The sequence below is a fragment of the Lissotriton vulgaris genome, chromosome 9 (assembly GCF_964263255.1).
Source record: "Lissotriton vulgaris chromosome 9, aLisVul1.2, whole genome shotgun sequence".
Taxonomy (NCBI): domain Eukaryota; kingdom Metazoa; phylum Chordata; class Amphibia; order Caudata; family Salamandridae; genus Lissotriton; species Lissotriton vulgaris.
This window is the reverse complement of record NC_141697.1, coordinates 719,793,434-719,808,262: the sequence shown is the minus strand read 5'-3', so window position 1 is coordinate 719,808,262 and position 14,829 is coordinate 719,793,434. Positions and strand designations below refer to the sequence as shown.

The window sequence follows — 14,829 nt, the reverse complement described above, 5'->3', positions numbered from 1 at the left end:
TGAAGATGTGCCTCCAGAAAGCAACTTCAGAACTGCTATTCAACCCTTATACTTTGCATCTGGGTGGTGGTAACGCACTGCTCCATGGCCTCCCAGACTCTACACCAGCCCTCTTTCAAAGCATCCCACACATAGTAGCATGTCTCATACAGGACCTGAAGAATTAGGATCATATTACTCGCATCCTGACGGAACTCCACTGGCTCCTCTTGGTGGCCTGCACCATCTTCAAAACCAGCTGCTTCATCTACTATAGCCTTGTAGTCCACTGCCGTTGGTAAAGGCCCTGAACCCAAGTTGTAGGTCTGAGCTGCAGGTGAGAGCTCTGCTATAGCCCGTGGTAGAAGGGCTATAAGGCTATTAGAATATTTCAACAACTAAGGGTCGAATGTTCTAGACTAAAAAGGAAGAATAATGAAGACAAACATTGAAAGCTTGCAACTCTGGGATTATACTAGCCATTATAAGCTCAGGACTACTCCATTGTCTTTAACCCCTCCCATGCTCGTGACGGAACCGTTCCGTCACGAGCCTCGGGTGGGCTGTGCTGGTGATGGAACCGTTCCGTCACGGCCCTCTCGCCGCGCCTGCGCGGTGCGAATTCCGCGCCTGCGCTAACGTTCTGTAGCGCGGGCGGTGCCGTGACAGAACCGTTCCCTCACAAGCACAGCTCACCCGCGTGCTGTGACGAAGCAATTCTGTCACCAGCACAGGACTGCCGCGCGTCCCCCCCACCCCCTTAGCACTGCGGCGGAATAGCCGCCGCAGTGAAGGGGTTAAAGGAGCTCTCAACATTTCAATGTTCTAATATGCCATCACAAGCAACCTGCACCCCTGGATATTTGGTTGACAACCATCACTCAGCCGTGATACCACCAATTGGAGACGAAGTGTGAAAAGGAAAAAAAGGAAACTGAACTTATCCATCTATGCACTCAGGATCTGCAAGAACCCCACGTAATCCAACAGAATCACTCCACCCCATCTTCAAACTCAGGAAGGAGTTGAAAATACAAACTTTTTCAACAATAGCACAACATCACGATTCATTAACTTTCCACAAACCAGCTATCGCTCAAATCAGTAGATTCTATCCTTGCATTTGACCCTGTAAGGTACCCTGCTTTCTTGGCTAGGTTTGTGCTATTCAAATACCACATGCAACCATATATATTGCCACTGGGCTGAATCTGTTCTGCAGGGAAGGGACGCTTGCATGCGGCTGCTTTCTGTGTGGGAGAGAAGCTAGTTTTGCTGTTGCCAAGCTGTACTGGTTCAGCAGGTAAACACAGTTTGCACTGCTGCTCCCTGATTCGTTCCTGTCCTGTGAGGGATAGAAGCTCTGTTACCCAAGCTCTGCCTATTCTGTGGGAGAAGAAATGTACACTGATGATGCTTGGCTTTACATGTTCCATGCAGAACATTTCCAATTATATTATCTCATCAATACATGTTCAAGAAGAGCCTGCACTGTGGAGAAGTGTGGCTCAATGATTAGAGCGGCAGACCCTGATGCAGAGATCTAGCTTGGGACCAGGGTTCAATTCCCCGCCTAGGTGGGTCTTGGGCTCAAAAATTCAACGGACCTGATAATTCTTGCCTCTGTGCCTATTCCAATCATGGAGTCCCACTCTGCAACTCTGGGCAATAGCTTGCCTAATCTCCTCAACAGCCCCCACACTGCTAAGGATGCCTGGCTTCCACTTTGGGGGTGCCCAGGAGTGGATGCCTCACAGGGAAAGCCAGGATGGGTTCCACAGCGGTATTCGTACAAGCGCCTTGAGACCATTGTGGGTGAATAGTGTGCTATACAAGTATCAATTTACATTTTACACTGTTGATGCTCCAGTTGGACCTAGTCTAAACTGTTGTTGCGCCAGGTGTACCTAGTCTATGAGGAAGGGAAGCTTGCTCTTTTGAAATGTGGCTTGTACCTGTTCTGTGAGTGTGGCAGAATCTTCCGCAGCCCCTTTTGCTGTTGCAGCCTGTGCTTACCTATCCTTAGTGTCAGTAAAAGTTGCACTAATATTGCCCAACCAGTTCACTATACAAAGCCAAAATGGCTGACACAGTCAAGCTTGTTTTAACACAATTATATTAACAAAAGTGTTAACTCTCACAGAATAAGTGAGTCAAGCTTTCTTTTGATTTTGCATCTGAAACACACTGTTTTTGAATGGGACTAAACCTAAAAAGCGTAAACTCAACTGCCAGGTGTCACATGTCATGCATGTCTCCTTCAGCCAATTCTGACTTTTTAGCCAACATCACGTTGCATAATGGAAGCATCCCACTGCTAATGGCTAACATTAACACTCTTCTAACAACAAAGGAGGATGGAAAAATGACTTTTTCACCCAGACCAATGAAAGTCTACATAACGTTTGGATATTCGAAATGGGACCAGCTGCAACCATCACGCCTCATGGGATGAGCAGTTTATAGCACCAGGAGTTAAAGTATCTGCAGAGATATTGGATAAGGAAAAAAAAAACAATGTTCTTTCTCTCTTTTTCCAGAACAGCACCTGCAACACCTGTGTGAAGGGCTCTACATGGAACTAGTCCAACACGTGTTTCGGGTGATGGCACGCAAGGGCCGCCTGTGATGCTGGCATCTCTGTATTTCTCCTTTAAAGCTCTTCTTTCACGTCTGCCATTTATTAGTGCTGTAAATGACAAATGTTACTATTACCCATTTAATGGCACTCAATCTACCGACCTTCCGAAGAATGGAAGGCTGAATTAACCTCGCCACAATTGGAATTCAATTCAATTCAATTCAATTAATTTATATAGCGCGCTACATACCCAGAGGGTCTCAAGGCGCTTGGAGAAGGGTGGGGGATTACTTGTCGAATATCCAGGTTTTAAGTTGCTTTCTGAATGCTAGGTGGTTCTGAGTGAGGCGAAGGTGAATGGGAAGTGAGTTCCAGGTTTTAGCCGCCAGGTAGGAGAAGGATCTTCCTCCCATGGTGGTTTTGTTGATACGAGGTACAGCAGCAAGGGCTTGGTTGGAGGAACCTAGCTGGCGGGAGTGGGTGTAGAAGGAGAGTCGTGTGTTGAGGCATTCGGGTCCAAGTTCGTAAAGTGCTTTGTGTGCGTGGGTTGAATTGAATTGAATTGAATTGAATTGAATTGAATTGTGAGATGTAGAGTACTGCATTGGTCAGCTGCTAATGTTAATCCAATGAGCCATCATGCTAGCTTAAAATGCAGAGCTGAAACTGTCACCACAGATGGCTTCCACTTCATGGCACAATGCCCCCTTCATTAGGTATGCCCAATCTAGTAGTCAATCTATAAACAACACTAAAAATAAGGGTTCACAAGGCTGTATCACGCTTTGAAGAAATCCTTCCTTTGAAATGCATGTCATATAAGAGACTAACAAGTGTTTCACGACATACATCTTGCTTCTTCAGGGCCAAGGTGATATCAACATCAGTATTGTAGATTTAATATAGCATTCTGTAAGTGTGACATTTTTCCAGCACACTAGTATACACAAGTATAATTGACTAATGCCAGCTCACATCCATCCACGGTGTCAAGAATAGGGATTTCTTCCACTTTTATTTGCCCTTGGCTATCGATAAGCAAAACGCTCACCTTGTCCATGCAGCCATTTAACCCACTACACTAATAGGAGTCCATTTTAAGTCTTGATATACTGAACTCTCCATAATTAACTACTAAATATAGTACCGACCGACCTGGAAGAGCAGCTTTTTTTCAGAAGGCAAGGTGTTAAACTTCTGGCCACTGTAAAATGTATTCCTGGACTTATTTTTCAGTAATGTCACAGGAGCATCATAGAGTGCTTGAGCAAGGGCTGTTTCCTTGCAAATAAATGGGAGACTTACATAAACACCTTGCTGTAATACTTCTGAGCAGATCTATAAAAGATAACTGCACCGATTATTCGACGTCATGATAGAATGTAAATCACATGTTTGTACTTTGTGAAGGTGCCAGTCAGTCAGTCAGTCAGAACAACTTCATTTCACCAACATTATAAAGGCATAAAAGTATGCTACATATAATAAAGAAAAAAATAAGAGATACAAACATTCCATATCATTACAGTACAATACATTTTAAAATACAATAGTTACACAAATTACAAATTTATAGTAAAAGTTCATATTTGATTAAGGGCACATTGCAATAGATTGATTCAGCAGATTGAGTGTCTCTTTTTTAGAGCAGTTAAAAGAAAGAATGCCACAGATAAACAGGTAAAGGGGTCGGACAATACCTGAAAATAGGAAAGGCCACACAACATTGTTTAAAATTCATTTTTCGCATAATGGGGATAATAAAACTTTTCCTTTCATTATGATAATGTTTACAAAAAAGCAAAAAATGCATATCATTCTGTATTGACTGGTTGTCACAAGTACACAATGGGAGATCAGCAGCAACATAGACATTGCCAGGGATACCCAACATTAAAGGAATATAATTTAAACGGAATCTCACCAGGATATACCTATGCTGTAGGTTAGTAACAAAAGTTAGGTACGTTGATTTTTTTACCATTTGGGAGATACTCGGTGCTGTTAGATATATTTTAACTGTTGACACCTTGACATTTTGAATCTCCCTTCCAGTCTTTATATTAGATAGTAGCCTGAGCTTTGTGAAGGTGCATATGTTAACATGATTTAAGATGGTAATAATGACTAAACCTGCATTCTATTTTTTGTCCTCAATCCCCTTACATTTCCCTATGTGCTCCAAATGTATCACTTTGTTCTTGCCCTCTAATCCTTTCTCACTCCCTTATCCTCTCCCTTTCTACTCTAGCTTCACAATGTTTGGTAATGACATCAGTGTCCTCATGATTTTGCTGATTCCGCCCATCTTTCTGAGCTCGAAAGTGAGTGTGAGCCAAAGGGAAGCTGCTTCAGGTGAGAACGACAACACCATACCGCCTGCCCCTTCCTCCCTCTCGCCAGCGGTTCTTCAATCCATCCAGACAACCCTTCTTAGACGCTTGGGTCTGAGCGGTCCCCCGGAACAGAAACCTGGATTTGTGGTCCATCCATACCTATTAGACCTGTACAGTTTTCAATCAGGAGAGAGATACCTCCACCTGGATTCCAAATACCGCTTCCCACTGAAGCATGCAGAGAAATCCAACACTGTGCGGGCGTTCCACCATCTTGGTAAGGTCATTTTTAGTGTGTTTGTCTTATGCATGATCATTTTAACAACAGTGACTCAGTAGTTATGACTGAAAAAGCATTTTTGATTACTAATCATTTTGGCCTCATTTGAAGAGACTGCAGGAAACATTGTATTTAAAAAATGTACTTGTATTTAAAAGTGATGCTTACAACCTAGCATGGTCTCTGAGTCACTGGATCAAGTACTAACCCTTCACCTTCAGCACTTTACTCTCACTGGTAGCGCTGGCCGAGTTGTCCCAGGCTTTATAGGGAAAGGTAGGTGCAAGGTATGCAAGAGCTCACAGATCAAAATACCGCAGCGTCTCCAACAAGGTGATTGTCCAGTCTAATATGTTTTTTTTAATTTTTATTTATTAATATTATTTTTTTATTCCTCATAAACCAATGATGGGTATTCTAGATAGGGTATCTCTTCCTCTCCACATTGCGATGTACTGGCCTCAAGGATTGAATCCGAGGAATTCAATGCAGCATAGGAGAGAAAGAAGAATCCCCCTCCAGGCAAGCTGTTTGCTATGTCCACTCCATACCCTTAATTCGAGAGACCCTTGGTTGGGTTGGAGACAAAGCGCCAACAGTACCCAGGTAAAATCATAGGAATACTCTCATCTGTTCCGCCAAGCCACTGGGGCTGCCCAGATCTTGACAAGGCTAGAGCCATCGCATGCAATGTCTGACTCACTGATGTAAATAATATCTCTTAGGCAGTCAGCAAAGGTGGGAGCATTCTCTGACTTCCAGGACTTGCATATTTCCCGTCTAATATGGGTTTTACATATACTTTAGGGTGGACTCTGTCCTCACTATGTACACACCGGGGACAGCAAAAGTGTAGTCTGTTGCAGAATAATCATTTATGCTAACCTGCCTAGTTGACACACCTATAAAAGGAACCACTACTTATGAACGAAGTGTGGTTTCTAATACCACTGCTACCGTTGTAAAGTTTCAGTACTATTGTAGTATAAAAGCAGTATTTACAATGAATGAAAACATGTCACATTAAACAGATACACAGTCTACTTTTAGGGCAAGTACTCTAGTGCGGAGCCTGGCTGTATTCCTTTCCTGCACGTCTCTGTTTCCTTACCCTTCAATCCACTCTCATTCGGCGCTGCAGGGTAAAACTTTGGATATGACCCCAGATGTGAATTAAAGTCTTGCTTTGGCCTTAAAAGTCAGCTCTCAGGCGGAACCCCACCTAGCTTTCAGCAGTCTCTATGAGGGAGTGAGCAGCCTTTACAACGCAGGCATTACCACGCGCTGCCATTACTACGCTGCTCCCTATGAGGGGCATGGAGCCCTGCTTCAGTCTCACCTGATCACGATTTCCCAAGTGTTTCCAGGAGCTGAGACTCTTCTCATCCCCACACTGCCACAATGAGCAGTTTGTACATCGTTCTCCTGATTTCAGCGGGAGCATCACTTATGAGGCTGTCGCCGATGGCAGCAGCCTCTGGGTGCAGCAGCTCCTATCTCACAGTCCTCCCAAGTAATTGGACGAAGTAGCAGCCTTCTGCATGGCAGCATCTCATCTTGTTTCCGAGTCCATCCATGGGTTGTGGGGATTCCTCCAATATGGCAACTGCCGCAACGCTCCCATTACCCCTCTTCTGGCATCTGAGAGTCACAGGGATGAGTAGCAGTGCCTGTCTGGTTGAATCCTCTGAGTAATGACCTGTACAGTCTTCTGCGGTCCCCTTCTGGCACATGGGAAGTCACAGACACACAGGCCTGTTCACATTACTTATTCTACTGAACACAAAAATAGGTATTCAGCCACCACTGTGCTCATGTCACTTAACTCCACGAAAGGACAGTACGCCTCTACCTTCATGAAGGTCGTGCTAGGAGCGGCAATCCTGGCCTAAGCTGACCACATTACCATGAGACTAGCCTGAGTCATGGGGCACATGCATGATCCTTTTTCGTCCATGACCAAAAAATCAATACACGGGATCCAGATATTGATGCAGCTGGTGCACTCAGGGCAAGGATGCACATCCGTCACCATGCAGGGGACTTTTCTAATCCACCGTCAATAGTAAACCTACTCATTTTTAGGTAGGCAGAGGTAACGAACTCCTGAGGCGGAAGCCGGGAGCAACAAACGCTGAATTTTAATCGTTTTAACTGTGTTGTGGTTACTATTCTGTGTGTATTTTAAAAAATTCACTTGGCACTTTAGTCTTGGGTTAGAACCCTCGTGAGACACTGACACCCCAGATCCTTCTCCCTGCGCAGCCGAGTAAGGTGCTGCAGCGGGTCGCAGGAGGGTCCCCGTCATCCCCGGAGCCAGGCCACGCCCACATCTTAGACCACGCCCCCTTTCCTACATAAGCCACATAGCTCGGTGACACGCGCTGTAGGCAGAGGTAACGAACTCCTGAGGCGGAAGCCGGGAGCAACAAACGCTGAATTTTAATCGTTTTAACTGTGTTGTGATTACTATTCTGTGTGTATTTTAAAAAATTCACTTGGCACTTTAGTCTTGGGTTAGAACTCTCGTGAGACACTGACATCCCAGATCCTTCTCCCCGCGCAGCCGAGTAAGGTGCTGCAGCGGGTCGCAGGAGGATCCCCGTCATCCCCGGAGCCTAGGCCACGGCCATATCTTAGACCACGCCCCCTTTCCTACATAAGCTGCATAGCTCGGTGACACGCGCTGTAGGCAGAGGTAACGAACTCCTGAGGCGGAAGCCGGGAGCAACAAACGCAGAATTTTAATCGTTTTAACTGTGTTGTGGTTACTATTCTGTGTGTATTTTAACCCCTTCCACGCTGATGACGAGCTGGGCTCGTCATGGCGTAGCCTCCTCGCACGCTGATGACGAGCCCAGCTCGTCACGTAAAGTGCGTTTTCGCAAATCCCAGCGTGCGAGCGGAATTCCGCTAGCGCGCATGGTGTTAAAAAATTCACTTGGCACTTTAGTCTTGGGTTAGAACCCTCGTGAGACACTGACATCCCAGATCCTTCTCCCCGCGCAGCTAAGTAAGGTGCTGCAGCGGGTAGCAGGAGGATCCCCGTCATCCCCGGAGCCTAGGCCACGCCTACATCTTAGACCACGCCCCCTTTCCTACATAAGCCGCGTAGCTCGGTGACATGCGCTGTAGGCAGAGGTAACGAACTCCTGAGGCGGAAGCCGGGAGCAACAAACGCTGAATTTTAATCGTTTTAACTGTGTTGTGATTACTATTCTGTGTGTATTTTAAAAAATACACTTGGCACTTTAGTCTTGGGTTAGAACCCTCGTGAGACACTGACATCCCAGATCCTTCTCCCCGCGCAGCCGAGTAAGGTGCTGCAGCGGGTCGCAGGAGGATCCCCGTCATCCAGGAGCCTAGGCTACGCCCACATCTTAGACCACACCCTCTTCCCCCACTCATATAACGATGTGTCTCCCTCGGACGCGCGCGCCAAAGGCAAGCCCGTCTGCGCCCGTCCGCGACCGGACGGGACCAGGGGCCACCCCCCCTACAACCCGCTCCCCCCACATCAGGACCTACAGCCCAGAGTTCATTTATAAAGCGAGGACAATAGGTCCGATATGTTGTAGGCATACCTATACGTCCACCGAACTCCCTCCACACTGCTTTGGTTGCGGACACACTTTCAGAACCAACAAATCATTAGATATCAGACAGGAATATAGTATGTTCCTACTCAACTGCAGGTCCTTGCCAAAACACAGGACAGAATTCGCTCTCCTGTTAGAAGAACGCAAGCCCGATGCAGTCTTCTTGACAGAAACCTGGCTCACACCCCATTCTGAGCCAGACATAGTTACAGCCCTGCCCCCGGTTTTCAAATAAACAGATTAGACCGAACAGAGGGGAAAGGGGGAGGTCTGGCAATCATACTCAAAGATCAGTATCGCTGCCGCACCACTCCCGAATCAATCCCTGAGTGTGAGAGTCTAACATTTAGTATAGACTTCTCTCCTAACAGCTCCTTCTCTGGCACTCTTGTCTATCGTCCTCCCGGCCCACCAAAACCGTTTCACAGATCACTCCCCACCATTTTAGCTGAATTAATTACAGTCACCTCTAATTTCGCACTTCTAGGTGACCTTAATTTACACTTTGACACCGTCCTAGATCATATTGCTACGGAACTGGTGGATGACCTAGCGGCATTACAATTAGATCAGCGAGTCACAGCCCCCACACACGCCAAAGGCCATCTATTGGACCCTGTTTTTAGTAATTGTACAGAGCTAGCAGTTGGCCAACCAATCAGCCTCCCCTGGACCTACCACTCCCTTATCCCTTTCACCTGGTCCACCTGCAAATCCACATCTCCTCTACCTCAAGTTAAGAACATGAGGAACTGGGCCAGATTACCCATCGAATCCTGGACTCACGAACTAGAAGCTACCTGCCCGTCATACAACGCAGACCCTAGCGTAGCACACCAGGAATACGAAGACTGGATTATAAAATCTCTTGAAACCTCGCTTCCACTTCGCAAGACTACACCTAAAAGGGCACACAAATCAGCCCCCTGGTTCTCAGACATCCTCAGAGAAAAAAAACGTCTCTGTAGGAAATTAGAGAGATCATGGCGCCTGGATTATTTACCAGAAAAAAAGCTTCGATATAGAGAAGCAATTAACGTCTACAAAGGTGAGATAATGGTCGCTCAATCAGCTCACTTTGCCGATAAAATCATGGCAGCTCAATCCAAACCCTAGGAAATTTTCCACTTAGTGAAAAAATCAACTAAAGTGGCTAGCTCAAGCGCACCTCCTGCTAAGACTCGAGCCCAATGTAACGATATAGCAGAATTTTTTCATAAAAAAGTTACTCAGATCTACTCCACGTTCCCAGCGGCTGTCATGGATCCAAGAGCACATGACCAGGTACCACTGAGACAGGCCCCCCCCCCCGGACAGAGTATTACCAGATCAATTCCCCCCTCTAGATCTTGAAGCTCTTGACCAGCTAGCTCACCAAGTAAAATCAGGATCCACACGTGACCCAGCTCCACCAGAGGCCATGATAAAGGCGAGCCAGGCCACCCTGCCTGTAATACTGAACCTATTAAACGCTTCCATCTCATCCTGCACCATGCCCATTGCTTGGAAGAAAGCTATGGTTCAGGCTCTGCTCAAGAAGCCAAATCTCGACCCAGAGGATCCTAGCAGCTACCGTCCAATCTCGCTTCTCCCCTGGGTCAGCAAGATTCTTGAGAAGCACATCAATGTCCATCTGATGAAGTTCCTCGAGAACAATTTGCTACTGGATACCACCCAGACAGGTTTCAGACCCAGACATGGAACCGAAACTGCTTTACTGGCAGTCACCGAAGAAACCCGAAGGATTCTGGATCAAGGAGGATCAGTGGCAGTGGTTCTCCTTGACCTAAGTGCTGCCTTTGATATGGTCAATCACGCCACCCTGTTGAGCCGCCTATCTGACATAGGAATAACAGGCAATGCACTTAGATGGCTCGAATCATTTCTGAGCAATAGATCGTTCCAGATTTTTGACGGGGATACGGTGTCTGCCAGCAGATCATTGAGCTGTAGGGACCCGCAGGGCTCCTCCTTAAGCCCTGCGCTATTTAACATTTACATGAAACCACTGGCAGAGGTCGTCCAGCAGTTTGGTATTAAGATCATATCATACGCTGACGACACTTAGCTAGTGGTTTCCTTGGTGCAGGAAGGCAACAGACCACCTTCATCAGGTCTTATGAAATGCCTAGAGGAAATCAAGGAATGGATGACAACGTCCTCCCTAAAGCTCAATGGGGATAAAACAGAGCTGATGCTCCTAGGACCAACATCTCCAGTACCATTCAATTCCCTCTGGCCCCCATCCCTGGGCACTCCCCCAACACCTAAAGATGACATAAAGAGCTTAGGAGTAGGGCTTGATAAGACCCTTTCTTTCAACACTCAGGCCATCAAATTGTCTGCGACCTGCTGTGGCCTCCTCAGAATGTTGAGGAAAGTTCTCCTGCTTCTACCTATGGAGGCCAAGCAGGTGGCAGTCCAGGGTCTGATCCAGTCCCGGTTGGACTTTAGTAATGTCCTTTACCTTGGTGCCCCGGAATTCACACTGCGGAAGCTCCAGGTAGTCCAGAACTGCGCAGCTCGCACCCTGCTGCAGCTGACTCGCAGACAATCAGTCAAATCCGGACTTAGCAAGCTGCATTGGCTACCGGTTCGACAGAGGGTTGCCTTTAAGGCAATGTGCATCACTCATCAGGCTTTCTGGCAGATGGGACCAGCAATCAGCCGCAATCTAATAGCTCACTACCACCCGACCAGAAATCTCCGCTCCTCTTAGGCCTTCCTAGCCTCAATACCCAAAGTAAAAAGAGCAAGAGCTGGAGGCAGGATGTTTGCTCTAAACGCTGCCAAGTTGTGGAACTCTCTTCCTCTTCAACTTCGATCCAATCCCAATCTGCTGTCATTCCGGAAACAATTAAAAACCTTCCTGTTCACTACCCCCTGTTAATTCTTCTGGCTACTTCCTTTTAAGTGTTCTGTTACCACTAGCCTACACTAGCGCTTGGACGCCCCTGGGCAGCAATCGCGCTCTATAAATTCACTTTTCATTTCATTTCATTTCATTTCATTCTCCAGCACAAAAAAATATGCAACAAAAAGCTGTCGAGTCAAGCGACCGAGCCGGAGTAGTTGCCATCATTAATATGCTTTAGTCTACCCACCTTTATATCGGCCAGACTGACCATGAGTTTGGTGGAGAGGGTTCTCCGTTACCATTGCAATGGAGTACCCTTTACTCCAAATTCTAAGTTGGCCCCTTAGACAGATAATTTCTTAAAAAGGCAGTTTTTGACTGACATTGTGAGCAACAATGATTGAGACTGCACGTGAGAGATAGTCTAGGCATTCCCAGGGGCTTTCATAGTTCTGATGTTGTTATGAAACAATTCATTTTTTATTGAATTTTGAAAAAAGAATTCTCTTGTCCACACCCAGATGCTGGGAAGGGCCTGTTTATTTAGGTGACTAAGGCCTGTGTTAAACATAGAACAAACTATTTCCTACATAAACACTTCCTCTCCCTAACTCAACACACATCCCATTTGCCCTCTGCACTGACAATGTTTTCCTATTAGGAGATTTGCTGGTCTAAGGCTTGAGAAGGTATCTGCTATTCAACCTCTCAATTTAACTCAAACCAGTTTCCTGGTCCTTCCATCATACCTCTCTCTCTCAGTGGATGAAGAGTTATGTTCTGTGATGGATATCTTGGCCTTCTGCCGGTGTGAAGACCACCCTATCTCCTTCGGCTAACTCCTCTGGCCAGGTCGGTTATCTAGCAGTAGCTGATATATTTCACAAGAGGTTGACCTTCACCATGGAGAGCAGCCATTTTTGGAATAGTTTCAGAACTGATCCATCTGAACCGCACCCAGGGTCGGACCTGGTAGTAATACATTCCCTCTCTTTCAGGTATATTGAGTTCACTTTTGATTTGTTCAAATCTTCTAATGCCATTTGCACCAGACAAAACATCTATTTGTTAGCAGCCCATTTCCCTCCAAATTCCATATTCCTGATCATATACAGCCGAGGGAATGCTGGCTTTCCATGTATGGGTGAGATCTGAGAGGGGAAAGTTATCAGACCATTTGCATCGCAATCTTGTTCAAAACTGCTAGTGTAGCTCTTGTCACTGGTGACATTTATATCCCCCGCATTCAGTGCTTCATAAGGAGTTAAGGTACTCCCCAAATATGGGTACAAGTGATGAATTGGTAAATGAAGCACCAGTGCTTCACTGCTTAGTCCCTCTCTGTACTGGCAGATTAGACAAGCAGGAGCTGTACACCTGTACTGTCGCAATTGAGGATTGGCAGGTCCATGTTTTAAATGTTGCCCCAATTCCAAATGTGGTTAATTCCTGATTGAAAAGGGCCAGCGGACATGATTGAATGCCTTTGCGGCATCCATAGTGAAGAACAATGCACCCCTACACGATCTGTTGATCTTATCTATTATGTGTAGAAGTCTTTTGAGGTCGTCACTACAGTTTCTATTTTTTTTTTTATAAAACCTGATTGATCAGGGCCCACCAGACCAAGAATATGTGGTTTGCCAGAATCCTAATTAAGGTTTTGCCTTCTACATTGATCAAAGAGATGGGCCTGTATGAAGCACTAAAAGAGGATCCTCTCCCGGTGTCCTTATGACCAATCTAGAGGCTTCCAACATGGATTTAGTGAGGTATCTGTCTCAGCGAAGTTATTATAAAGTTTGGTCAGGACATGGGTTAAGTCTCAGCAGAAAAGTTTATAAAGAGCGGTGTAAATCCATCTGGCTCTATTGCTTCACTTATTTTCAGATGTGATATGCTAGATATCACTTCTTTAATTGTTATAATGTTAGCTATATAGTGTGTCCATATATAGAGTGTCGTGGTATCTGGTCTTCCCGGTATAACTATGCATAGAAGTTACAGAATGCTTGGGCTATGACTGTGTCATGTTTTTAGATATCCCCTTTGTGGTCTTAAACTTCTACAACTGTGTTTATCGCAATCCTGACTCTTACCTAGCAGCCCAGGAGTTGGCCCGCTGTGTTCCCTTGCATAGTATCTCTGTTTAGTAAGGAGATGCACATATTCACCTCTATCTGTCTCTAACATCTTGACTTGTGATCTTGCAGCTAAAAGTTTGTGCCATATCTTCTTAGAGCCTGTTTGTTTATGTATAAGTTCTAGTTCTTTCAATTATTTGGTTAGGTCCTCTCTTTCTTCCCTTCTAGTCTTGTTTATTCTAGCGGCTAGGGCAATACAGGCCCCCTTTGCTCTAATCTTCAAAGCTTCCCAATATATAGACAAGGAGATCCCACTGTCCTCGTTCTATGTTATGTATTCTTGTATTATTGCCTGCTTTTCGATTTTGTACTATTGGTCGTAAATTAAGGAGCCTTGGCGCCGCCAAGTATTTTGTGGCCACATTATTTGAGTGTATGAAATGTTTAGACATACTGGTGCGTGGCCTGAGATTGAGACCACACCTATCTCAGATTTCGTGGTCTTATCTACAAAAGAGGCAGTTACTACAAAATGGTCCAGGCATATGCATTGGTGCTATGTTCTGCAGAATAATAGTTGTAATCCCTCAAATCCCTCAGGTTCAGCTGCTAAATCCACAAATGCCTATGAAACTCAGAGAATCCAACCAATCACTCCCTTTCTGAGTGTTTCCCCTTGACCTGACTGTGAGGCAGAGACATCAATTGTGTTATCTATCACCTAATTATGTTTTTCCCCAATGACGTGCATAGGTTTTCCAGAATGGTGCAGGGCAGGCATGTCTCCTGACCATCATTAGGCCTGTCAATATTAGCCAATGTAAAACTATGGGGGCCACAATATAATCTAAGCACTAATACTCTGCCCTGTCTTCCCATGTTAATGCTGTCACATTCCCCTTAGAGGAGCTAGACAGCAGTATTACAATGTCCCCTTTCTTAAATTGGTTGGATGACAAGTGCTGCCTTGGGAACCAATTCGAGCTAAGAGATATCCATCTTTCCTCAGTAGTTGGGTTTCTTGGGTTAAGGCGATGTCACATTTCATCTCATGCAACAGAGAGAGAACTGCTAGGTTTTCTCTGGGACATCAAGGCCTTGGACATTAAGACT

General features: G+C 45.6%; 1 protein-coding gene across 1 annotated transcript in view; it reads left to right on the top strand.

Annotated features, from left to right (window-relative positions):
• The window catches only part of LOC147692167 (bone morphogenetic protein 2-like), a 76,037-nt gene that overhangs the window by 25,999 nt on the left and 35,209 nt on the right, over positions 1-14,829 (top strand). Inside the window, exon 2 of the mRNA XM_086936751.1 lies at positions 4,812-5,173. Coding sequence (XP_086792877.1) covers positions 4,819-5,173 — 355 coding nt within the window. The 5' untranslated portion in view covers positions 4,812-4,818. The remainder of the gene's footprint in view (positions 1-4,811; positions 5,174-14,829) is intronic.